Source organism: Falco rusticolus, chromosome 4 (assembly GCF_015220075.1).
Source record: "Falco rusticolus isolate bFalRus1 chromosome 4, bFalRus1.pri, whole genome shotgun sequence".
NCBI lineage: Eukaryota > Metazoa > Chordata > Aves > Falconiformes > Falconidae > Falco > Falco rusticolus.
This window is the reverse complement of record NC_051190.1, coordinates 23,071,811-23,098,479: the sequence shown is the minus strand read 5'-3', so window position 1 is coordinate 23,098,479 and position 26,669 is coordinate 23,071,811. Positions and strand designations below refer to the sequence as shown.

At 44.1% G+C, this 26,669-nt stretch overlaps 1 protein-coding gene and 1 long non-coding RNA gene across 4 annotated transcripts in view; one reads left to right on the top strand and one right to left on the bottom strand.

Moving 5' to 3' along the window:
* GRM7 (glutamate metabotropic receptor 7) overlaps positions 1–26,669 on the bottom strand; it is a 304,155-nt gene that overhangs the window by 21,369 nt on the left and 256,117 nt on the right. Inside the window, exons 9-10 of one of the 3 annotated variants that reach the window (XM_037387351.1) lie at positions 10,717–10,963; positions 4,909–5,001 (exon numbers count right to left, since the gene is read on the bottom strand). In XM_037387351.1, the coding sequence (XP_037243248.1) occupies positions 4,931–5,001; positions 10,717–10,963 (318 nt within the window). In that variant the 3' untranslated portion in view covers positions 4,909–4,930. Of the gene's footprint in view, positions 1–4,908; positions 5,002–10,716; positions 10,988–26,669 lie in introns of those variants that run through there. The other 2 variants (XM_037387352.1, XM_037387353.1) reach the window with 2 other exon arrangements.
* LOC119147885 lies at positions 17,918–22,826 on the top strand. Its single transcript, XR_005104212.1, has 3 exons — positions 17,918–17,996; positions 18,924–19,116; positions 19,313–22,826. It is a non-coding gene; the product is annotated as an uncharacterized LOC119147885 (long non-coding RNA).

Below are 26,669 nucleotides of genomic sequence, written 5' to 3'. Positions count from 1 at the left end.
TCTGCTACCAGGAGCACAGCACATCCTGCCCTGGTCCTGCCCTTAGGCGCAGGGAGAGGGGCTCACAGGCTGCAGCATCTGGGGCTGCACCACGGGCAGGAGACACAGTGTGTGACTCAGGGAAAGGCAGCACCCCGACGCTGCAGCGACCTCACTGCAATAAACCAGATGTTCCCTTGATTTCCCACTTATTCCCTTGGCAGAGAGGGGTTTGGGTGGAAAGGGACATTTTAAAGGTCATTTGGCCAACTGCTGCAGGGCATGGTCCTCCACGCCATGTCCAAAACAGCTATAAAGAGCATATTAAGTATCAGTTGGGAACAGGGAAAATTATTTGGTTCTACAATAAAAGTAGCTGAAAACAAAATGCAAAGTCCGTGCTCTTCAAAAACTGAGGCTTCCAGCAGGAGGCTGAGAGAAAACCAATTTGAACTGAAAAACTTGCTAAAAGGGAAGTGAATTTGTTTGTCCATTTTATCCTTGAGTGCCTCCACTATCACTTGAAATCTGTTCCGCAGATGATGGTTTACAGACCACGGCACAGAGATGCCACTGCAGCTGCCGTGGCTGGCGATGCCATGGTGGGGGCAAATGCCACCGCTCCCACGCTGCCCCCTTTTCAACCCACGGCACCCAGGCGGTGTGGGGGTCACCCTCAGTAAACCTCATCCCATGATCAGTCAAATAAAGTGGAGTCTACCACGTCAATAAAATAATTTACAACTTGGGAAACAGGAAAATATATATCAGGGACTAATAGGGGGTGTTGCACAGGCCTTACCTGGATGTAACTCTGTGCAATACTTTTAAAATTAGATATCACCATTACAAGAAATCCATGATAAATGTTTAGTTTTTCAGCAAGCCATTCTAGAATAAAAACAGATGCAGTGAAGCTTTTTTTGCTTATCAACTTTGACTGCAAATTCTCATTTCTTAGCAGTTTCCACTGAATAGAAAAATCCTTCAAGTGAGGTTAAAAACTGAGCACTTTCTGAGGATGAAACTAGCCAGATTTAAAATGAAAATGATGCTTCACTCCAGAAAATAATTATTCTATACCACATACTCTGAGGTGTGATAAGCTACAGCATATCACACAGTTCAGAGCCAAAACCTTCAAAGAGCTGCCCCCTCCCCAGAGATGCCACAGCTGGATGGTGCAAGTGGCCCCAAGGGTGCAAGAAGGGGACAGGCACGGAAAATCCTTGGCACTAGAGGGTACCTTGAAGTATTTACCTCTTGAAAGGTAACTTTACATCAGTTTGAAACCATGTCATGACTCATACTGCAACAGCTTCATTACAGCATAATCTAAGTAATTGCATATATATTCTAGGAGAGGAGATGACCAAGAAACATCATGACTTCACACAACATGGTGCTGCACATGCCTGGCAAATGATCTTGACGCTTCGCTATCACCATGGAAATTCCTCTGCATACTGATCAAGCAAAAGATGACTTGTAAAGCAACTGAAAACCTTTTGGAAGCAGCCCACTGTGCCCAAGCCCTGGGAGGAGAGCCCCTGCCTCCCTCTGTGGCTGAGCTACCCTCCCTCCTAACACAACTATAATTGTTTAACAGCCTAAGTGGTGTTAATGGCCTGCTCTGTATAGAAGCCAACCTCCCCAGCTCTGCCCTCGCCAAGAGGTACACTGATTGTCATTTTTCAAATTAATTCAGTTAGTGCTGGAGAGCTGCTCATAGCCCAAAGCCGTGTGCAGGACCAGCTTTGGGGAAACCCAACGTGAATTCAAGCGGAATGCAAAGTTCAAGGATCTGCCAGCTGCAGTGCAAAGTTCAGAAAACATTTCTGCTGAGCAGGTAGCTGCTCCTCTTTGTGTCCTTAACCCTGCGCAGCTGAGCACTGCGGCACACAGCTGGGGTGGAAAGGTTAGCTGCTGTTTGGAAATCTGAGGCCAGAGCTTCGGCTAATATCAACTGACATTTCTTCTTCAAAGCAAAGGGACCACTGTGGTTTAGCATGCTCAGCATCTGGCCCAGATCAAGTCAAAGTTCAGCAGAAAAGACAGACAAATGATAAAAGGTTGCTAATGACTTGCAGCGTTTCACCATTATCCCTGCTAAAACAACTTTAAGTGCTGAAGAACCACCGGTACCATCCTGTTGCAAAAAGCAACCAAAATAGCAATGCCCCGTAATGATTACCCAGCCAAAAAAGTAGGGAGACAGTCTCCATTCATCTCTCCTTGACTGCTTTTATAAATGTTATGACAGACTTCGGAGTGCAGCAAGCTCATGGGCATCACTCAGGTCCTTCCTGGAGCAAAAAAAAAGAAACCCATGCCATGATTTTCTTTGTCCTTCTTACAATGAAGCAAATCCCTGTTTAACAGTACATACTGTATACACGACAAAGCGCCCAGTAACTCCAGCGTGCTGAAGGGATACGCCAAAGAAAGCCACAGTCTTTGCACCAGCTTGGAAGAAGTCACTGACCTTGGCACGAAGCGTCATCCTGCCACCCCCATAACATCATGGTCCTTGCTCGCCTAGGCCAGAGGGCAGTGGAAGGGATGAGCTGTCTTCCTGGGATGTACATGATCCCACCTGCAACGCACGAGCATCTCATAGCCATCACCCACGGAAGGCAGCACGAGGGTAGGGCAGCATGGCACTGCTTGCCGGCCTCGAAAGCCCGCGGGATGGATCCAGGCCTTTCAGGTATCACAAGCACTTTCATCACTGGACTGTCTTTTCCTCCTGACCCGTGAGCATATCACTTGGTGATAGATGAGGAGAAAAGTGCTGCAGATATTTCTACAGCACCAAATGTGACTCTGCAGCTCTACAAACAGTATTTGATGTTCCTTCGCCTTGTTCAGGTGATGGACAATTTCTTTTCTTGACCCAGATACCATATAGAGTTTTTTCCAGCCTTGTATTTTCATCAGTCTCAGCAGTAAAGGAATCCTATTTGTCACTCACAGGATACAATTTAACAGCATTACAAATGCATCTCTGTGTGCATCACATAGCAGAATTTGATATAGTCAAGTAATGGCTTAAGCACTGTGTTCATTCCTACATACAAATATGTTACTAGCAAAACAAGTGTCAATTTACAACCAAGTTGATATTTTCCTGATATCACTGCTTTGCTTTTAATACAGTATATTGTTTCTTGCTGGTTTCTGTTTTGTATTCCTGGAAGAACAAATCAAAACACAGCAGCCAGAGCTACAGCAATCAGCCCAGCTGGAACAGAAACACTCAGGGGGGAGAAATGGAAAACAATACCTGATGCAGAAGAGCACTGGTGTGGGCAAGACCATCACAAGCCCACGCCATCCTTGACGGTGGCATTTTTCATAGCATTGTGTGGCCCAATTTTTAAAATCTGCTTAAAGAATCTGAATGGCCAATCGCTTTTTATAGGACTTGGATGACAAAATTATTTGTGTGCCTTTGCAGATGGCAATTCCTTATATTATACAATAATGTTACCTGGAAAAAAAATAATTTTTAGAAATCTGTGTGAGCTCATAATTCTTTTAATTTTAAATGGTTCTTAAATTTTATTTTTTAAAAACTGATTTTTCCTGAGATTTGGTGCATCTTCTACTTCTCTCCTATTCTTCTCATCTCCTTCCTTTAGCAATTTCATCTTCCCTTAGTTGCCCTTTCCTCTTTCACATTTGATCTGCAATAACGCTTTGAGTGGCCCCTTCTCCTCTGCGACTGCTTTGTTGTATTTCCCTCAACACCAGCCACCATCAACCTTTCTGACTGGGGCTCTCTGGCGAGGCAGGTTGTCCTGATGTTCATAAAGAGCTTCACACCTTAAATAAGGCTTTCTGCCTGAGCTGTGCCAGTTAGAATAATGGGCGTGATTCAAATACAATAAAAAGCAATTTGAACACTTCACAAGAACTTGAGTTGAATTGAAAGTGGAGCTGTGGCACTTTGCACCAGCTAAAGATATTAGTATTTTTTTTCCTGTGACTCAGAGACTCAATTCAAGCAACACCCCTACCTTTGCTGATGTAAGTCCTCACCTATTAGGGACCAGCTAAACATTCTGAAGGTGGTATAGAGCAATTTCTTCTGGCACCAACTGCACAGTACGGCAGTAATGGGCCAGCACCCTTCACACCTGGGCAAAGCCCCAAAGGAGCCTGCAAAGCCACCTGAGTGGGATTGCAGATATGAGAAATACTGATTAATGGTTATTAGTTATTAGTCTCCAATATCAAATGCTTTCTCATTCCTCTAATGTCACTAGCAAAGCAGTAATTCCTGGCTGATCAAGTCACAAATACAAAATCAGCTCACAAGATCACAGCGTAGGCAGTCACAACACTCAGAAAAAGCCAGCCCTCAAAAATTGTTCACTCGTGGCTATACAGGAGCGGTCACTGTGAACACCCATGGTGAAAAAAAATATTTTGCCAACTTTTTTTGAGCCATTTATAATTTTAGAATGAAGAAGATTGCTCACACGTTAGCAAATGTTATTTTTATGCTGCCAGGCAACACTGCTGGTAAAGCTGCTAGAGATGACTCAGAAAACGTTTTGTTAGTGGTTAGATCTGATTGCCATAATTAACTATAGATCTTTTGTTTGTTCCTTTTTTGAATTGTTATCAAATATCTACATCTTCAAAGGCGTTACTGGGATCCACCTCCACTGGTGGGAAGTCGATCACCCGCTTTGTTTGGCTGGGGCACAGCACAGGGATGAGGATCACCCAAGTCCCAGGTCCCCCCTTTTCAAAGCAAGTCCTCCACGTGGGAGCTGTCGGTAATGGATCTGTGAACAATTTTTAAGTTAGATACTGGTTTTAACATAACTGCACTAATGCACATTGTTCATTTATTCATGTATATAATCATCATCATCATTTGAGAATAAAGTAATAAGAAGCTAGATGTTTCCTTACCTTTTTGGAAAGCAGGCAAAAGCTATACAGTAGGTGGAAGAGTGTACCAAGTAACAGATTTTTGAACACTCTTTCTTACAGGTGGTATGCAGTCTACAGGAAAAGTAAATACAATACGTCTGTTCACAATAAACTCTTCAACTTTTGCCCTGTCACGGAGGCCATGACATTAATCCAACTGAAGAGCTCAGATTAGAGCAGCAATAGTGGAAGGCTGAGAGGCGCCACTGTATGCAATTAACTCCGGGTTAGAAATAAATTAACCAGTTCACAGAAGTTCAGGTACCTCTGAACATGGGAGCAGCTGCTCAGAAAACAGCCGGTCAGGTTGATTTTGTTTTCTTTTTTCTTTTTCACCTCTCCTCTGAACAAACCCTAGAACATTTTGGCTTTAGTGTAAGACTTCCCTAGTCCTTGCCCACCCATGCCGTCACCCTCAGGTTCCTGGGCATCATTGACATCCATTTCAGTTTTTCCCTCAGAAAGATGGGAGTAGGCAATGTCATGCCAGTGATGTTAAGGACAAGCAGGTGTGAATACACAAACACACCAGGACACAGCATGGGCACGTTTGCACAGTGCATCTGCACGTCTGTCTGAGATGGGAGATGCTTGTGCTCCACACACTCTCCAGCTGGGAACCCACAAAGCCAGTGTCCATTCTCACGGCAGGGAACAAAGCGAGGATGGACACACACTGCTCTCGCTGCCGCTGCGGCAGAGGACCTGAGAGCACACAGGGAGGTGCAGTTTTAAAATGGAAACATGCAAATGGTGCCTGGTCTGTTAGGGGACAAAGGGCAGCGACTGCACTTCACTACTGAAAACTGAATCCACTGCCATGTAAAGTTGTTTTAGTGCTAAATAAAGGAGAAAGTGAAAAAGTCATCCTGAATATGTCTGTACAGGTACTGAGCCCTCAAAGCACCTGATAATTTAAAAGTCCAACAAACATAAAACAGCTAAAAAATTATACCAAAAATTCTAAGGTGACACCTTTCCTTTGCCACATGTCAACAATTCTCAGATGAACTCCTCAGGGAAAGTGGACCTCCTCCCATGAACTGCTCCACCTTTCCAACCCTTGCTGGTCACTTTGATGCACTTCGTGTCTTTGCCACGGGGATGCTGCACGCCTCCTGCCCACAACCACCTACTACTGGGCTACTCTGCACTACTCATCTTGGTCTCAGAGCCATTTTCATAGATGGTGAGATCTTTCCCATGAGATTGAAAACGGGAACACTGGAAGATCAACACTCCCTGTGCTGCCAAGTCCTGAAAGACCCTGACCCTACTCCTGCAAGAAATCATCTGCCCAGAAGAGTCACTGGCAGGAAGCACTAGGCAGCTCAGCATCCTTCTCACGGCTGCTTCTAGGGGGAAATGCATGAAAGCAAATGCCCTTCCAGTAAGGTCCGCCCATCCAACATGTGGGAAGCATAACCTCCATAACCTCCTCACTACCAAACAACCAGGATGTCTATTTCCCCGTTGCTTTGTTCAGTAAAGCCATGATTTACAACAAGTTGCTAGGGAAAAGGAGTAATTACGTGTAAATCTCAATATAAGTTAAGGGTTGGAGGTTCAAATGTTTTTCCCATAGTTTGACACTACTCTTGCAGCAGAAACACAAGCAGCCAACGAAGAAGCAGCACTCACTACCTGTTCAACTTCAGACTCAATGAGAAGCAACTTCTCAAGTAGTTTGAAATTCAGCCAAGAACACATGAGAGCAGAATGAACTCGCAACACGGATGGAAGCTGCTGTGCACCCATGTCTGCTCACATGAATCTGCCGCAAACACGTATTAGCAGGAAAACGCTGTTGAACGAGTCAAAGCATGCACGTGACAGACAGCAAATTGGAATGATTAAGAGAGATTTCATGAGCAATGCACTTTTACATAAAAAAGCTTGGCCTTAATATATCCCACTTGGTATGAAAGTTCTCCCAGGTCATGGCTGGGGAGCTCAGCCTGTGAAATTTCTTGCTTCCCTTATAACCTAACATAAAGCTGCAACAGTGAGTCCCTATTCCTCCTGATGGGTGGGATACAAGGCCACTGCATTTCCAGTGATTTTCCTCCCATGTTAATGTCATTTCTTCTTTTACACTTACACTAAACCCCAGTGCTTGAGCCCAGCTCTCCCTAGTGCTTAGCACATTTTTTCCGAGCTCAGTTTCCTGCAGATCACCGGAGAGCTGTGTGCAGCATTTCCACACAATGCTCAGCACCGTGCTGACGACCACCTGCTCTTGGAAAGCCGCTCAGGTAATTTATAGGCATTCCAGTTCCACATGTGCATCTTCAGTTCATTAGGCATTCTTTTAAAGGCCTACTAAATCACGGAGATTTTTTTCAAGGCTGTTTTTCTGCAAAACCATCCACCTTGTGCTTTTGGTTCTGGCTTTGGTATATAAGTAGGCCAGGCCATAAACTTGGGCTTAGTCACTGAATTCCCCAATGTTTGGAGGTACATGAATCCTGTGCTGGTGGCTCAGTTTTAATTGGTTCTTAGGTGATATGAAATATTTGTTTGTTTTCAATAGAAATGGCAACTCCAGTCTCCAGTACCTGAGCAAGCCATGAACAGCAGCATCACCAGGAAATATAATAGAAAATCAAACTGGAAAACCCAACTGTACTTTTCCACTTAGGAGAAAACACTTGGTAGCTAAGCCAGATCAGCATCTAAGTTAGCTTTGCACTGTGCTGATGAGTCTCCGACTCATCCTTAAATCCCTTCAACTACTTTGCTTGCAGCCTGACCCAGCGGGTGCCGGCGGAGCCCAGGACAGAGCCAACAGCCAGAACGTCCCATCCCGGTTCGTCCCACAGCAGCCGTCACAACCAGGGAGGTGCCTGCCGCAGCCCACCAGCTGCCCTCCACAGCTGCAGGGAGATGTTAGCTAGCCTTAGTGGATCAAATCCAATTGTAAAGAGACAGATACTGAAAACATATTATTTTTGTTTTCTTTTGAAAGACAGTATTAGAGTTTTTTGGGGTTTTTTGTTTGTTTGTTTTAATGCTCCTAGCGCTGATGCAAGCATTTGGGACAAATTTTTATTCACATTTCCTATTTTCCAATTGGTAAAATTCCAAAAATTTCCCCACCTACTGTATAAAGGTGAGGTTTTTAAAAGTTAAATTGCTATGAAAACATCAAAACCTTATTTATTTATGGATATCATATGCAAAATTTCACTGAAAATGAAGTTTGGGGAGTTTTGCTTGGATGACATTGCTTTTTTCGAGCTTATTAACATAGTTTTTCTTTTTTCCAACTAAAAATGGAACTGTAAACAGATTTTTTTCAACAAAATACTCAAATTAAAAAACCCAAACTCCTCAACTCAGGTATTCCATGAATCACTTGCACAGACACATGCTAAATGTTCCCCAATTAGGGGGTTGACTGACAACCTGTTGAATGCTATAGGAAAGCTCCCATTAACTGCAGCAGTAGCCTATGCTGGCACTAAATGTACCCAAATACTTGAAGTACAGCAGTAGTTTCTTTCATTTGATTTTCTAATGATTTTTATTAATACACATATCCAGGGAATGAAATAGTAGCAGTAGGTGCAGCTGATGATATGAACAGATGGTACCATATATATAAATAATCAAAAGATTTAAGAGAAAATTTATTTTCTGAACCATAAAAATTTTAAAAGCCCAGTACTTGGGAGAAAGACATATAAATTAATACTATTGCACATTTCCTGACTGGCTAGGTTGAATAAACAAATTTATATGCTTTGGAATCCTACAGGTAAGCAAACAAGTTCACAGAAAGCAGCTTCCCTTCACACACACCAATTTCGAAGTTATGAGGGCTTCACTCCCAGTTTACCCAGTTTTGCTCCTGACTTTACCCCAGCTTTAAATCAGTGTTAAGGAAACCAGGCTGAAGACTGGATGCTTAGGGCAGAAAGTGGTACGCCTTGACAATCAAGGGGTTCTGTTCCTTACTGCTGCTCCTGCCTCTTAAAAACATCTTCTAGTCTGTAGTCTTGGATGAAAAAATGTTGGATTTTACCAGAAGCTTGGGGGTTTAAGACAGCAATATTTCTTTTTAATAAACATATCCTAGGGGAAAATTTTACTGTTCTTTGAGGGGGAAATATTCTCAGAAGTCTGAAAACAGCGACAAGATGCAGCACAGGAGAATGAGACCAGCAGGGGAAACCCAGCACAGGCAACCCCCCAGCTGCAGTTCCCACCGGGCTCTACCGCTGCTTCTGCGCTGAACATTTCATCATCAGAACTTCTCTGTTTTCTTGTTGTTCAGGTCTTTGAGTGGGAATTTGTGTATTATGATTTTTCTGGAGGAGAAACTAATTCCAACTCATTAGACCAGAACAGCAATTAGCAACACACACTCACCCGCCCTTTCCCAGCTGCCTTTCAAAATCCCCCTCCCTCCTCCTCCTCCTTCCTCTCCCTCCATCCTCAAAGGTCTTTTCCAAGCTGGCCATGGCAGCAGCCCTCCCCAAACACCTGGGGAGCAGTGGGAGCCGCGCGCTGGAGGCTCAGACCTCAGCAGCCACCTTGCGGGGCAGGCGTAGAGCCCCGAGCCCGTGGGAGGGCTCCCCTCGCCCTGCGCTGTGTCCCCCAGCAGAGATGTGACTGGGCAGAGGGCTCTCTGCCCCCGCTCCTGCTGGGCAATACCCCAGCGCAGGGAACGCGTTTCTTCTCTCTCGCAGTGAGGGCTCTGTTCAGTGTGACTGGAGGAGGCATGATGTGGTCCTTACTTGATGAGAAGCATTTCCTTCCTACCTCACGTCTGAATCAGAGTTCAGATGGTTCAGCTTCCAAAAACAAATTTTGCTTTTCCAGTTAGAATATATTTTGTATACCTGCACGATAAGGCAACGGGGAAAAATACTCAAGGGATGAATAAAGGGAGGAAAAGTGCTGTGTCAATAATTTGCTGGCTGTTTCCACTTCACTTTGACAGCAGAGTTTCTGCTTTGAGGCAGATATTCAGATGGCAGTTAATAGACAAGAAGTGGCAGGGATTTCAGCAGCAAATGGATGAACAGATTACGGGCAAGGAAAGGGCATTTCTCCACATTCAGATCTGTTTTTCATAAAAACTGCAGACATGTCTAAACCTTTCCAATATGCTACAAAGTTGTGCAGCTGTCTCCTTCCTCAACTCCTTCCAGATTCAAATGCAAATCAAATTTGATGGCCTCAGTATGTAATTTTGTGCTACAATATACCATGTGATATGCATTAAGGAAACTGGAAGCATCTTTTCGATCTATCTTCCTTTTAAATCAGTGGCAAGATTTGCATTCGGACTGGATAAAATCCTTAAATGGGAACTTCAAAGATTGTGAGATTTTTGCAAAGAAACTTCGCAAGACATGGAATTATAACTGAGGTGAGCAGAGTTATCAGTGAGCTTGGTACTCATCCCTCCCTCCACCCTGGAAACTGCAGCCTGCCAGGGTTGGGCAGGTTTGAGATGACGCAGGCTGAACGGTCTGGTACTCAGGGATTCTGCTGATCTCTTACTCACAGAGGAGGGAAAGGAGGAGTTACTCACAGCTACCAAGTATTTTGCTAGGAGTTGCTTCCAACCAGCGCAACTCAAAAAAGGGAGGAGGAGATAGAGAATTAAAAAAATAATACGCATATATATATGTCTTACACACAGATACATATATGTGTGTGAGACATCAAAAATCTTTAACTGAGAAGGCCAAATAATATGAAGACCCTCAACCTCAGATATTGGTCCGTGCCTCCAAACGCGCAGCAGGCAGCGAGCAGAGCGGCGGTACTTACTGTTGGGGTCTACGTTCTCACACAGCTCCGTCTTGGCTTCACCGTTGGGCCTGTCACTGGGTTTGTGTGAGAGCCGTGATGACATGGTCGCCGCTGTGACCACAGCCTTGAAGCTGCGTTTCCGCTTCTGGACGTTTAGCTCAGGGTGGAAGATGATGATGTACACCTTCGGCATGTAAAGCATCCCCAGGGCCACTGAAGCACTTAAGTTCATGGATATTGTAAGTGTGGTAGTTTGTATGTAGAGCTAGGAGACACAACACATGAGACACTATTACAAATAAGATGACTGGGAAGAAGGCTGTAGTACTTCAAACATTAACTAATGGTTTAGAAGTAATTTTTAATGAGTTTGCAACCAAAGACGCATGAGCTGAGACCTTTGCACTGCAAGCCACCGAGAGGTCCGTCACACATCGCCTTCCTGATATATCAACAGCCTCTTTGGAGGCTCAATGCCTGAAACATTCAGCATCCTTAACAATACAGTTTCTACTGTATGCTTAGGGTATAGCTTCTGTTTGTTTATTTAAAGAGTGAAGATCAGGTTTGGATTGAAATAACGCTGATATAAATTTAGATTTAGGTCTACTGTAAGTTAAAGAAGAGGAACTATAATAGTACAGGTTAGTAAAAAAATCTGACTTTTTAAAAATAATTGAGAAAGATTGTTTTTTTTTTTACTAAACTTTAATTCTCTACAATTCATTGGAAGACCTTTGAGAGATATACAATGATCTATGTGGTCATGTCATTCAGCTATGCTTATTGTGAAAAAATGGTATATATGCAAGTCAGAGAACAGGTACTGCCATAAGATGAGTATTCAAGACACCACAAGGATTCAAAAATGTATTCTGCAAATACATAGAGGTAGAAAAACCTTTTTTTTTTAAAAAAAAATCTTTTCAGAGAACACAATAGACAAACTAGAACAATTCTATTTAGCACAGCTAAAAGGCAGAGAGATGGCACAGAACAGGTGTGAGGGAGCTGGAGAGGGAGCAAAGTCTCTGCAGGGCCTCTTCAAAAACAAATATACAGTAAATCTATATAGATGGGAAAATCATTACACATTGAGGGTGATTTCTTCAGAACACTGCTTCCTCTCTCCTCCTATCCAGTGCTAATCAGTCTGAATTTCTAATGGAAAAACTCCATGAATAAATATAATGGCAGAGTAAAATGCTGACTCTGCCCAGGTATTTCCCAATTCCCGTATTTAGAAAAATATGAATGTCTCCAGACTCGTGAGTTATATCTACAGAGCAGTTGCTATTACAGTGATTAAGACCACCACTGGAAGCAATAAAATGCCTTATAGAAAACATAAAAAATGTGCTGTGGGCAGATGTGTCTCCATACAAATGCAGACAAGCAAAAACCCATGTGCTGTCTGTTTCTATTTACTCATTATCCGAAGGAAATGACACCGCTGTTGTCACAAATTCTGCCGAAGTCAGGACACTGGGACACAGCCCAATTCATCCAGCGAAAGGCCAAGGTATAACCATTTGAGGCTGGGAGGGAGCCCAAGGGGTCACCTCATCTAAACCGCTGCCCAAGCAGCAGCCATTCCCACCAGAACCACCTCTGACAGGTCACCCTGCCTGCCCGTGTCCTAACCCCCCTCCGATGGGGTGTCACAGCCTCCTAATCCACCTGCAGAGCACTCAGGGCTCCAAAACTTCTGGTCTGTGCCTGAACGAAGCTGCTAACTGTCCTCTCCGGGTGGCACGGTGAGCAGGTGGCCACCACCTCCTCTGGCACCTTCTTTTATATATTTAAGTATCTACTGTCTTTCGGAGAACTTTTAAAGACCAGCACGGTGCCATGCAGCCCCTTGGTCTCTGGCAGGTGATGGGGTAATTCCTCCCAGCTGGAGCCACGGGGAAGACCCCAGGCCCTTCTGCCTGCCCCCACCCGGACTCTGCTGTTGACCTGCTGCCTCCCAGAGATGCCCAGACTGAGCCGGGGCTCTGCTGAAGGCCTCCTCGCCCGGCGAGTATTTTCTGAGTTTGTCTGACACCACTGCTGTGACACACGGTGTTTATTTCTCACAGTCAGGTAGCGTCATTGCTTGCTGCTCTTCGCTCCAGAGTTACTACCTGGCTGGTTATTCCTCACCTTATACCTGACAGTTGAACGTTGTTAATGCTACAGATATATACTCTATACCTGTATATCTATGTATATAAGCACTATGTCTATTTGTCTTGTAAGAACATTTAAAAAAGAAGACAGTTCTCAATGCATTTGCTTCCCTGGAGCTGATCCTCCTTTCAGTTATGTTCACATAAATCAGCTGTAACGCAATTGGGGTCAAGTGCGTTGCATTGATATAAATAACATGGACCTAAATATTTATTAACTAAATGTAATAGCTAGAAGTGTAATACACAAAACATAACATTTAAGGGCTGAAGGATAAACAGGAAGATACCCTCCTTATTTTAGTAAGCTTTGCAACTTACTACCAGCTTTTATCCTCGCAAAGTTAGGTAATTATAATTTCTGTTTTATGAAAAGCTCCTGCAATTGTTCCAGGAGCTGTAGGTATCTCTGAAGGCCAGGGAGGCGCCACGGACTGCATACCTGACAAATTACATTACACCAAGGGACCGCCTGCTTCCCAGCTCGGTATTCAGAGCACACAACTCTCTGCTAATACTGGGGAAGAAAGCTCGCCTAAATAATGTCTGCAGTCCTTCTGGTTCAGTCTGAAAAGGATGCGGCTCTGCAACACGCATTTAATAAGAATTAATTCTGTTTCTATATACAAGATATGTAACTAAACCTGGCAGGCACTGAATACCTACTGAGCAGTGTTACTGAACGCGATCTCCATTTCTACAAGGTTAGAAGAGATCTATGTCAGTGAAGAGCTCTGTCAGACACACAGAAGATGCATGGATACTTCAAAGCGGTGTTTTGTTCCGCAGTTATCTCAAATGACTTGAACTCACAGAAAGACTGTTCAAGTAGCCGTATGGTGAAAAATGCACGGTAACGTTTTGCAGCTAACTCTTGATTCACTTTCCTAGAGCACATAAAAACCTTTATGCAGAAAGCAGAAATTTGAACCACAGGTAAAAATAAAAATTTAAAAAAAAGAAAAGAAAAAAAATGTGGATGGCACAGCACTGCCAGTATGACACACGTAATTAGTTGTTTATGTTCCACAGACAGAATTAGCATATTTATGTTTGATTACAAATTTTCTCTGCCCAAATCCCCCTTCTCCTTCAGCATGGAAAACAACCACTCCCCATAGGGATTTTGATGAACTGGTCAGTTAAGCAAAAGAACTGTATATAGCCACACTCATAGACACGTACCTCTTAGACACACTGTGTGTGACAGCAACTAAAAACCCTAGTGAGGCAGGAGACGCCCTGTGCGTAAGAGCTACTTTTACAAGCCCCATCCAGCCAGGAGCTCTCAAATGGCTCCTCAGCAGCAGCATCTGGTACCTGCATGTGGCGTTTCTGAACTTCAGAACAGCTGGCGGGTTTGTGTGGGGATGTGCAGTACTAACAGTTTGCTCAGAAAGGAAAGGTAAGAGCAAGCGCAGTTCGCACACAGCAAGGGACGGCGGGGACCCCGCTTGCACAGCTCCTGTGGAACAGGACACAGCCCGCTCCGAGGCCACCTCCCCACGCGTGGCAGCCAGCTCCAGCGTCGGACGAGCCTGTACTCTGAGGTACGATCAGCCACCGGCACAAACCTGTCACGGGCGGCAGCGCTGTCCTGACGTGGGTCTTTTGGGTGGGTGAGCAGAGTTTTCCGGAGACGTCACAGGATACTGCTCCCGAGAGCAGGTTTCTGCACCAGTGCTGGAGCACCTCCAGGGCCACACGCTATGGCTGGTGGCTTCCCGGCGTGGTTGCCAGTGGGCTACACCAGCGCGGATCTGCCTTACTCAGAGGTGACTTACCCTGGGGATGGTCTGACCCAGCGCTGTCCCCTTAAATCTGGGCTGCTGCGATTGCAAAAGCTGCAACCAGCTGAGTGCCAGTAATATTTTGGTATTGATTTTTATGTCCTTCTGCTGTTAAGGGGTTGAAGGTTAAATGATTATCTAGTCAACAGGGTCTTTTCAGTGTCATGCCAGCGAGGTTTCCTACCTTGCCTATGCCGATAGGAGATAAAAGGAAAAGGAGAAAAGAGCTTTTGTAGAACAAGGCAAAATGAGTGACACACAATGCTTCTCATGACAAATGGGAGCTTTATAAAGATAAGGGAAACTGATAGATATGCTCATTATGCAGAGCCTTAGTTTTATGTATTTTATCTCTGCTTTGTGGTTTTACCAGTCAAACATAAAAATGCAGTTTACATGAAACTATTTCATTTCTTATTCCACTTCTTCTGATAAACTCTCTGAAAGTATTTTAGATGAATGCAAATGGATGACTTAAAATACAAAGGATGAAGTTTAACCGACAATGTGAGTCTAGTAATTCATGCATGCCTTTTACAGCTGGCTGATGAACCTGGTAGTTTCCAAACCTGAGATCAACTGAAGAAATTAAGATGCAGATTTAGTGAGAGATGCTCAAACTTGACATGAATGAGAACTGGGATTGAGCTAAGCATTGCCAGTGGAAATCAAAGCTTTCTAAAAACAATTTACTTCAGTCTCTGTGAGCCCCCTCCCGTGGAGGGTGTGAAGCCACATTTGCCACGGCATAAGGACACAGCAATTCTGGAGGGTCACCCTCCCTCACATCTCTCACCTTCTCTCTCTCAAGCAGCTTCTGAATTTTGACAAATTTTAACTTAAACTGAACACACTGCCGTTACAAATGCATCAGACTTTGAAGCAGTGCTTTGGAGAAAACTCAACCCCAAGGATATCATTCACATGCAAAGGCACCTAGATTTTATCATTTATTTTACATAAATGATTTCCATTTGAATTTTAGATTTCTACATTTTCCAGATTCTTGCTTTATTCATGCAAATGGTGAAAATTACCTTCACAACCTTGAGAGAAAATTAGACTGGTCTTGAATACACACGTCTAATAAGCAGCAATTTTTATAGAACAAATCATATCAATGGACCATTTTGCATGAGCTAGGCTTACTCCCAGGCGTAAAGCACTGCAGGATCAGGCCGTTCAGTCTTTGCTAACCCAGTGGAGAGATTTCCAACTGCTGAGCCATAATAACTGAACTTAGAGCTGCAAATCTTAAAAAGTCTCTTTAGGAGTCAGAAATACTTTTTTGTAGGCTAATGTTTTGTACTCACAGTCTAATCAGGAGCAACTGCTCCTTTTATCTAATTCAGCTTTCTAATTATGCAGAGAATTGTGTTATTTTGTAATGTGGAAATAAAGTGGTAATGAGATATTTTTGGACTTGTGTTATTACAAACCAATTTATCTCACTTTTATATGGGAATTAAAACAAATGTTCTTACATATGAAGTAGACAGTTTATAAATCTCCCAGAAGGCTCTTCCAGGTCATCTGAAGATTTCATTCTCTACAGTATGTTGTGCAAATGTAAGAATGAGAAACATTTTTTAATAAAAATTAAAATTAGCTTCCACTGCATTATACGTTTGAAAAAATATGGAAAGCAGAAAGACTTGAATGCAAATGCGCTCTCAGATATTTCTAGTGTCTAATGCCCCTGCCCACCCAAGCTACATCATTTTAAAGGCAAACAAAACACCAGAAAATATCTATTTTCCCGTGAAAGCTGTGCTGCTTGATGTTACAACGGCTTTGCTTAGGGAGGCCCACGGCCCTTGCACCTCCAGCAAAGGCGCTGGCCCCTTGGTACCCGCGCTGCTGCAAGGGGCTACAGCACATTTCTCGTGGAGCTGTTATCATGGTGGCCCACGGCCATGACCCGGGGCTGATGTCCCTGTATGAAAATCTCCAGTCACAAAGCACCCCTAAACCTGCAGTAATTTGAGAGCGCCCCGGGAGCCAGCTGCTGCTGGCCGCCTTTTGGGACCCTCCCTGCCCCACCAGCTCAGGCTCTGCGTGGCAGGGAGGACAGGCTGCGGCCGCAGCTCTGCATGGGCTGCCCGGGGGTGAATGTCCTCCGGTGTGACCCCTCCTTTGGCAGCACCGTACCCTCAACTGGAAAACACCCAACCCAGCTGTAAAAGCAAACGCCATTCTCATTTCCTTAGACAGCTTGATTTATGTAAGTTTCAGGCAACAGCAACTTTACCCAGGCAACCATGTCTTTCCACAAGGATTGTACACTTGTGTTGTCTGAGAAATATAAAATATTATGTGTGAAGCAGTCCTGTCAGCTCTCTTTACCGACCTGGCTCAGTAATCCTCTTTTCATGCCCCACTGAGGCTTTCCAGCAACCCATGCACATCCCAGGTTCCTGTGGATACAGACATACACTCGCTTTCTTCACTTGGATGGTACCAGTTCAGCTGCAGATAATACCACGCCGCCCTGAAGCTTATCTACTGACGACTTCCAGGACCCCTGCCTCCATCCCCATCCTTTTAAGCATCATAATCTGCTCAAGCTGTCATTTAGCAGTGCCCTTTGGAGAATAGAGCAGTTTGAAAAAAAACCCCAAAAACTCTTTTCCTAGATTAGAAGGTTTTAGCAGCGCTTAGGGAAATTGGTTTCCCTTTCTTTTAAGCCAACATTATTTTGGAAGAAAACTACCAAACACCACAGGCCCCCTTCCCTGTGAACACCAGGCTCCAGCATTTTGGACAAAAGGGACAAACATCTGGCAAATGATCCAAAAGACAGATTTCCAGTTGCAGGAGGTCAGTTAATAGATGAGAGGCAGTGACTGCACCACTTATCTGCTGTTCTAACCTACTGCTCCTAATGGTATTAATATAATCCACACTGTAGCAGTAGTTCATCATACTTCTATAGCATTTGAGGATTTTACAGGCAGATAATGCACGCGGGTGCCAACACACATGATCTATACCTATGACAAACACCAAAGGTTGCAATGTCAGGCAGCCACATGTCACAATGTCAAATCAGGGCTCCCTGTGCTACGTTAACCTGGTCTCCTGCTACAGCCCACAGCTACGTGTCTGTTCCTCCAGACTCTCTTCATTTGTGGATGATTATTTAATATGCTTTTCTCCCTGCTTTTCAATCTGTTAATTCCACTGCTCAATAAGTATACCCTTTGATCCCTGTTATGAAGATATAATGCCTACTTTCTTCATAAGATTTTTACAGGTTTTTGCCTGTCTGTGCTGCTGTACGGTTCCATGTGCACTTTTCACAGCATGCGGAAGACAACCATGTTCTTCTGCAGAGGTGAGCATCAGCACTGCTTCAGAACCACAACTCAACAGCAACATGAGACAGGCAACAGTATGTAAATCATGATGTTCACAAAGTTTTACAAATGACAACGGATGCTACCCAAGGGACGTTTGATAAACAAATCATAGTAGTTATACTGATTGCAGTTATTACTGTACAAAATAGCAAGGCACGCAAATAGCCTTTGTGAAATGTCTATGGGAATGTCACAGAATCAGTCATACCATTTAATTATAAATTCTGTGCTTAGTAATTATATGAAAGGTGACACCGAAGGAAATGATGGGATTTTAGTTTCAGAAAATTTCCCTCTAATGGTTGGTTGTTTTGCAAGCTGACAGCACTAGGGTGGCTTATCAAACACACACGGCTCATGAACATCCCTGTCTGAGCTGCTGCTGGTGCAGAGGCCAGGCTCAGCGAACGGGCTACGCACCCCTGGAACATGAGGTGCATGTGGCATGGGGGACACGGAGGGTCTGGGGCACATGTGCAGCCCCATGACATTTATTTTATTTTATTTTTTCCCCCCCAAGCTGAAACCCGTGATTTTTCTACAGCTCAACAAGGAGCTTTGTGTGCCTCACAGGAATCATTTTACTGGCTGGTTGCAGCAGACCTGAGGTTGGATGCCTTTCATCAGTGGAAATAGTTGGTCTGTTAAGTTAGTGTCCTTTGGAAATTCTCACAATATTACATCTGGTAGATCAGAAAAAAAACACAGGTTAACTTTGTGGATATTTTTCAGTGTAATGGAAAAATAAAAATAGTTCCACAGAAACAGCAAGTACCCACAGAGTAACATCGCCATTCCCTTGGAGATATGAAAGTAAAGAAGATTAAAGTTTGGATAGTAGCCCCCCAAATTACTTTCCTTTTACACCCAGTAATAACAGTTGCATCTCACTCTTTTGAAAGGTCATCATCTATCTGTGGGCCCTCACTAAGCAAGGTCTTGTATCAGCGCAGCGCTGAAATCCAGCAACAGGAGCAAAAATACTTGTCTTACGGTGGCAGCTCTGCAGTGACGAGGGGGGATGCGGAGTCTGAACCCCCAGCCAGGCACCTGACCGCTGGCACAGCCCCATGAAGGGGAACAGCAGAGAATTCGGTAAGCCCAGCAAAAAAACTTCTCACACAGGCAGGGAGAAATGTGTTGCCTTTGAATTATTTTTTTGCCAGGGCAGTTGAAGACAAGTCTTTCTCCCAGCAGGTTCATATGCCTTTGAAGGCTTTTTTTTTTTTTTTTTTCTTTGCTAATAATAAAATGACTAAATATTACAGACTGTTCTGTGCTTTTTTTCCAGATGTGATCTCTGCATTTACCCTCACAAAATAGAAATGTAGACTTCCAAATAAACTACAGAAGTAATAACTAATAGATCATCGCAAAAACATTGTGTGCCCAGTTGAGTTTCTTTTATGCACTTAACCAGAGACAATTATTATTGCTACTAAGAGAACAAGGGGGGAGCTGATAAAAGATTCAGATGTGAAGAATTGCCACTGTTGAAGCAGAAAACAAAACAGCATTAATCTCTTCCAGAAACTAGCCAAGCCTTGCATATTACATACACTGCAACAGCGACGCATCAGCCGGGTTTCCACAACTGCATCTCCAAAGGTGACCAAAAGCAAAGTGCCCGTTAGCGGGAAGTGTTACATTTAATGACAATATTCAGCTGTCCTGGACAAGCAAACACACAGGGGACTCAGTCTAAGAATTACTCCTGTAAATGGTGGCTTCAAGGACTATAAATAACCATTCACTATTGCCCAGTTCTGTCCTGGTTCAGGGAGGGATTAAAATTCAGTGTTTGCCTGCTGCTGTGGGAGCAGTAAATGCAACACATGGCGTGGAGTCTGGGCTGGGCAATGGCAGAAGCTTGAAGGCATCACAGGCCAGCTTTCCCTGGGGTACAACGGGTACGTGAACACAGACGTGAGTGTGCGCTCACCCTCATCAGTCTTTGCACAACGTGTGACCTCATACACCCTTTCACCCTATGGCAAAACACGCATCTCCTTTAACCTCAACGATGCAACACAGCCTACTTCACCGATGTGGTCTTCTCCCTGACATGCATCAGCTTCAAAACACACCTGCAGAGAGGCAAAGATCTTTCTAATCTTTCTACTTTACCCGGACAGCCCTTAGAAACTATTGCGACAGAGCAGGACGCCCCCCCCCCCCCCCCCCCGAAGTGCACACTGCTGAAATGGGTCACATGGGGACTTCCACAGGTGCTTTCCTGAAGCATCACCGTAGACGTGATGCCCCACAACAGCGGCCGGCTGGTGGCACGGTCGGCTGCATACCGAGTGAGTGAGAATTCCTCGGACAGAAGAATCTAAAAGACTGACTCGCTGAGGGCAAAGTCGGTGTCAAATCAAGATGCTGGATGCTCCTGGAGATGTCACCATTGTAGCTGCAAGCCCAGGACCCACACCAGGTTCCTGCGAACAGCATTTCTAACCAGAGGGTAACCCCCTCACGCTTACCTTAGCCAGCCAGTTGTGAAACACCCACGTTCACAATCTGCACTCTGCACGCCTGTGCCCTCAGGGCCCTCTGCCCACCTCTGCCCCTGCTCCAGCACATGTTGCTGCAGAGGGATGCTCTCACCCCCTCTCATGGTGGCAATGATGGCCGCTTCTGAGGGGCACACAAGAAGCATCACTGTCACTCGCAGGATGCCACACAGGCTGTGAGCCACGACGGCCACCTGCAGAGTAACCACAGCTGCTTCAGAAATGGAGCTGCCCCTGCCCAAAGAAACCACTGATGATAAAGCGAGCTTTGATGTTGGATCTGATATTTCTGGCCACCTGAGGACAGCCTGTGATGTTCTGAAAAGCTGCTCTAAGTCACATCACGAAGTAGAGAGGTCTGGGAGAAGAACATGCCCAAGGCCATGAAATTCCCCTCGTCGCAGACAAGCCAGATGGGATCTTGTTTCCCTCCTTATGATACAGTAAAATATGACAGACATCGATGAACAGGTATCAAGCTGGGAGAAAGAGCAAGAGTGTGATAATGCTGATAAACCTTCAGATGTGCTTACAAACACCGTCACGTTTGCTGCTCCTGGTGGTTACTAGCTTGGCAACAACAACATTATACACCGGAGTTATGCAGGTAATGGGTGTGATGCATTATGTTTCAATATGTTCCTAGCAGCAGGAGGCTTAGCATACAAAAGGGAAAACTGGGGTCACGTTCTGAAAGATTACCACCTGCAGAGGCCAAATGCAAAGGCAGACAGTATGGCAGTAAACAGGTCTAAAAGGACTAATTTCCTATTCCCTCTGCCTGCACCATAAAACTGTTGCTTCTAATGTCACACTGCCAAAGTCAACTTAAATTTTCATGTCCTAAGAGCACCTGACACATCTAGTTCTTCAGCTTGCATTTCACAGGCAAACATGTAGCGTAAAGATGAAGTCAATGTATGTATTTGAAATATATCTCAGCTAGTCGAGCTAAATATTTTATACAGCTTGTTCCCTTACAATAGGAACTTCTTATGCAAGAAATCTGCATACCTCAGAAAAAAATAAATATTTATGAACTATATCCATAACTTGTATGATAATTCAAAATATCAAATGTTAAAAGCACTTGCTCTGAGGGTTATGATGCAGAGGCAGGAGGAGGAGGAATTTTGCCTTTCCAGCCTGTGAGAGAAACTCTAGCAGCTTATCTAGAAGGAAATTAAATTAGTTAGATAATTGGTCAGAGCAATGATGGAAAAGCATGTTGCTGCTTTCAAAGGGCATAAAAAAAAATAAAATTGAAGCAGTATCGAAGACAATCCCACAGGTGGAATGATTTATACTGACTATATCCAGCAGAGATTCCACATGCGCTGGCAAAAAGAGCTGTCTTTACCTGCCCTATAAGTTAGAGACAATAAAGATGCCTGTGAACTACTTCAGACCATTTGGGAGTTGCTCAGCCAAGAAACGAGCTGCAGTGGCCCTGGCTTAAGTCAACAAAGGATTAAAGTTGCGAATTGGTGACTCCCTGGAACTGACTTTATGAGGATTTCTGAATTCTGTTGTCTCTTTGAAGTAGAAATCTGTCAGAGAAGGATGTGCCAGCAAAGTAGCCTTCTTGCAAGGACAATAATATTTGAAGTGAGGTCCGTGTTATCTCCACCACTGCAATCGGACGAAGTTCTGTCTCCTTTGGGACTCATCTGCTTCTGGCCACACAGCAGTGCTCTGCAACGCTGCTGTCCTGGGCACGGTGACGAGAAACGTGTGTCCTACTGTGGACACGAGGGCGGTGGGTAGGCAGCTGCAGGTGCTGGCTGGGCTGTGAACCACGTCCAGGTTACAGCAAGGATGAGCCCTCCGAGTCCTTACTGTTAACACAGGTAATGGCGATGGAGAGCCGCGAAACAGCTGCACGTACCTCTCCTTGCATTCTTCTTCTGTGCTAATTATTACGTGTCCGCAAGCTGACGGACATTGGAATGTGAAATGGATGAGGTTTTCCCAGAGGGATCTCAGCTATGTGCTGTCATCCAGTGCCCATGTCTGTCCACAACAGCAACATCCCACCGAATCATTTCACTTGGGTCACCGAAGGGTCTTCAGGTGATAAGAAATTGCAGTCACAGCTGAGTATAGCTGTACTTCAAGCAGAGACAGAAGCAAATAGCTCAAGAAATCCCATTATCAATCCTCAGAACTGGCTAATATCTCTTGCTTGACATTCGTGTTTGTTATAATAGCTATAAAATAAGTTACACATCACTAAAAGAGACAAACAGAAAGTGCAACAGAAGTAATGTACATCCCCAACTTCTATTATTAAAATAATGGCTTTTCCCTCTCTCACTGGCTGAGCACTTAGCTTTTTTGAGCTAGGAATAATTCTTCATCTGTCACTTTAAAAAAAAAAAAAAAAAAAGAGAAAGCCTTCATTTCATTCTTCACCTTCACTGCTGCACTGCTAAATTGACTGACATACAATCTTGGCATTTCAGGGTATTCAGTGCCAGACTTCAGCTGCTGTTATAAATCATATTTCTCCACACTTATTGCATTTTATTCATTTTATACATGACCAGAGATTAGAGTTCAAATGAAATAGATTTTGCTATCCTTCTTATATTCCAAACGTCACTAGTCTAGAAATCTTTAATTTTACTCACTTCAGCTACTGAATAATTCAATGTAGAAGGAGAATTCCCCCCAGCACGGTCAGTTGGAGATTTTGAGCAGAACCATGCGAGGATGCTCTGGCGGCGCTGCCCTGCATCCTCATGCGGGCCGAGCCCTGGCAGCAGCCGGGGTGTCTCCCGCGGGTCCCGCACGGCAGCGCCGGGCCAGCAGCTATCCAGCCACGCTCCCGCCAGGGGAAGGTCAGGACCATGCCAAGAGCTGGGCACGCTCCAGCCTGCACCCTGCATGCTGGGGTTTGAGAAGGTATGATCATCAACTGGCGCTTTTCAAGCAATATAACCTCTGCAGTTACCAGAATCACTAACTTCTAGCCTCAGCTTTCCAGGGAATATTTTTGGAGGTGTTAAAAAGCCCCGGCTCTGAGGAACGCTGGCCGGCTGGCAGGGAGGCAGCGCCACGAGATCCTGAACCTCCCCAAAACATCGTGGGGATCAGACATTGCTCCTGACGGTGGAGACCCCGCAGCCTCACCATACTTACAATTCTTCCTTACCAAATAGTTGCTGAGTGAACATGAGGCAAAGCTGTCTCACAATTGTTTCTAAATTATTAAGCTATTCTAGAAAAGCAACTAAACTCAGGCCATACAATTTCAAGGCAATTCCATTTACGTTAGATGGAGGAATAACCAAGAGTGAATATTCAGTGAAAGGTATTGATTATAAAAAGACAAACAAACCGCAAGCTAATGTGTATGCATAAGTAAACATATAGATGAGCAAGTAGACGAGGAACTAAAATATTATGGCCCTCATAGTCATGCATAATAAAACAATTTTACAGAAACTTTCACTCAGAGAAGATGCCTAGCTCTCTAGAATTTTACTTTGCAGTCATTCAGGATACAAGGTGCCAATAAATAGTTCAAGAAAAAGAAAAAAAATAGCTTTAAATGCTTAATTTCATGCCAATAGCACATTAAGGTCAACCTCTCTGATCAGCACACTACAAAATTAAGCATTCTTAGAAGAGGTCTCTACGCGACCAAAAGAGGTGCTGGCATTTATTAGTCATGACAGGAAAACCTGAACCCATGTTTCGGTGTATCTGTCTTCCCACACTGGCGATATCTTTCCTGGAATAAAAATCCCAGCATTCAGAGGAAATGAAGAGGAAGCATCTAAGCACAGCCACGGCTGCAGCCTGCCCTACGCTGCCAGCAAAGATGTGTCCAACGTTTATCACTCCAGCTCAAACCCTTACACGTGCAGAGAAAACCTCTGAAGAAAATTGTACCACAAATTGGCACTTGCGTATCACCAAGTGCAAAGACTTTTGACAAACAGAAATACAGATGTGCAAAGCATCAGTGGCCTGAGGCTACGTGATGTTCTGCTGAAAGAGTGCATCACACTGGGGTCTAAAGCCCAGAGCATCATTTTGTAGTGACGGCATGGCTCATGTGCTACAGCTTTCACATATGGCTGGATTCACAAGGGAACACAAAATAACTGAAATGAGAAATTACCTGAAATAACCACTGAAGCATACTGGTAACACATCCTAATTTCTCAAATCCTAAAAATTTAAGCTGCAGAATAATAATTGGCAAGTAAATCTCATTTTCATTTCTTCTTAAATATCACTTTCATCTGCTGAAGCAAGAATGTTTATGTCCTTACAACACTGGCTTGGGATAAGGTTACACAGATGCCATATCAGCACAGCAATGCCTGTATATAAAAAAATTTTCCTATTTTAGCATTGGCGTAATAGTACAGCCCTTAGGAACAACACACAAGCTGTTGGTTATGTGTGATTGGAACAGGGATCCAAGGTGCTGCAGGTCTCACCCACCTATGGTCAGGGAAAACAGCAACCAGAGCACCAGCATGCCCAGTTCCTCCCCTATAGCTGACTTGACTTGCCTTCACAGAAGATCTACCATTTCATTCTTTATGCGGAAGACACAAATAAATATGGAAAAGTAACAGAATGACTTTTCTATTTATCTAGAAGCAGATCTCAGCTGGGAGTGAACTTTCTACCAGCACTGAAGTACGCATTTATTCAGCAGCACTCCCACTGACCTTCTCTTCAGCCAATTCAAATGCAGACCTGCCAAGATAAAGGTACTCTGACCTCACTGCAGTAACTTCTCAGGATACACACACCCCAGAAGGACCAAGCTTTTCTTTTCTGTCCTTTGCAGGGAGCTACACGGAGCCTTTTGGAAGCTGCATGAGAAAGGCAAGGCACGAAGCATCTCAACACACGAAGAATCACCCTCTAAGGAAAAGCAAGATGGAAACTCAGAGTCAGCTGGAGCTTCTAAAACTCCCCTTAGTTCACAGGTGGCTCCTTACACTCGCTATACTTTTACCGGTGTGGGCAAATGAGCTAGCACGGTATGTATTATGCAGGTAGGCTCCTTTGTCAAGCTGCAGGTCACAACGACTACAGGCTTGACAATCAACAGTAGCTCATGCATCTGCCCGAGGTTGTCATGGCAATGAAATGTCTGCGAATGCAGCTGATACGAACTGCTGCTTTGCCTTGACAGCGCTGAAAAATATTGCCAAAATTATTCATAGCCTGGAAATGAGAGGCACAAATACCCTAATGGTTTTCTCCCCACTACATGCTGTTAACTGTTTTGGGGGTTGCAATTTTCTTTATTTTTATTGCACAGTAAATCAGTCAGCCTTACATTACAATGGCAAACAGACCTTTTAAGGTTTTCAGATCTTGCAAAATTAAATTTATAAGTCAAACTAAATGTAAGCATTTTATAGTTTTATAATCACACACAGTAGCATTGTAAGCTAATACTGCAAAACAAAAGAAAAAAAAAAAGATAAAAAAAATCAAAAGAAAAAAGTCAAGCCCTAAACCACCCTTAGAAGAGGGACCAGCCTCTGCCAGCACTGCAGGGCAGCTCTCCTTGAGGGGGTTTCTCTGGGGGTTCTGATGGAGAACGTCCATGCATGGTGCCCATGCCTATCCTGCCCTGTGGAGGCTAGGTTCTCCAGAGCTGTCAATTCAGAGCCTTAACAAGTGAAAAAAAGAAAAAAAAAAAAGAAGGTGGTATTTCAGGCCATGCTATGCTTCTAATGAAAAGCAGGGCTCCACGAAGACTCATTTTACAGAGCAAGCTTCAAAATTTTTTTCTGTCCTTTCACCTTCAATTTTGTCTCACCTAGTCCAGCCATATGAATGTTTTATTTATATCCAGTCACTTTCACCCAGTTGGAAGACATTCTCTGAAACAAAATTGCTCTTTTTCTGAGACAGTCCAGTTAACAGATTCCCTTCACATCCACTCTCTTCACCAACCAAACCTCCTTGATCTACTGACACACCAGGCTTATAAATAAAATCCCACCCCAAATCACCCCCCCTCCAAATAAAAATCCTCTGGCCTTCCCAGAAGAGTAAGACTTGCTCTCCTCCACAGGTGGGTGTAATATCCTCAATGACTGCATAACCCTGAACATCCACCTTGGTGATACTCTGATTTGCCCAAGA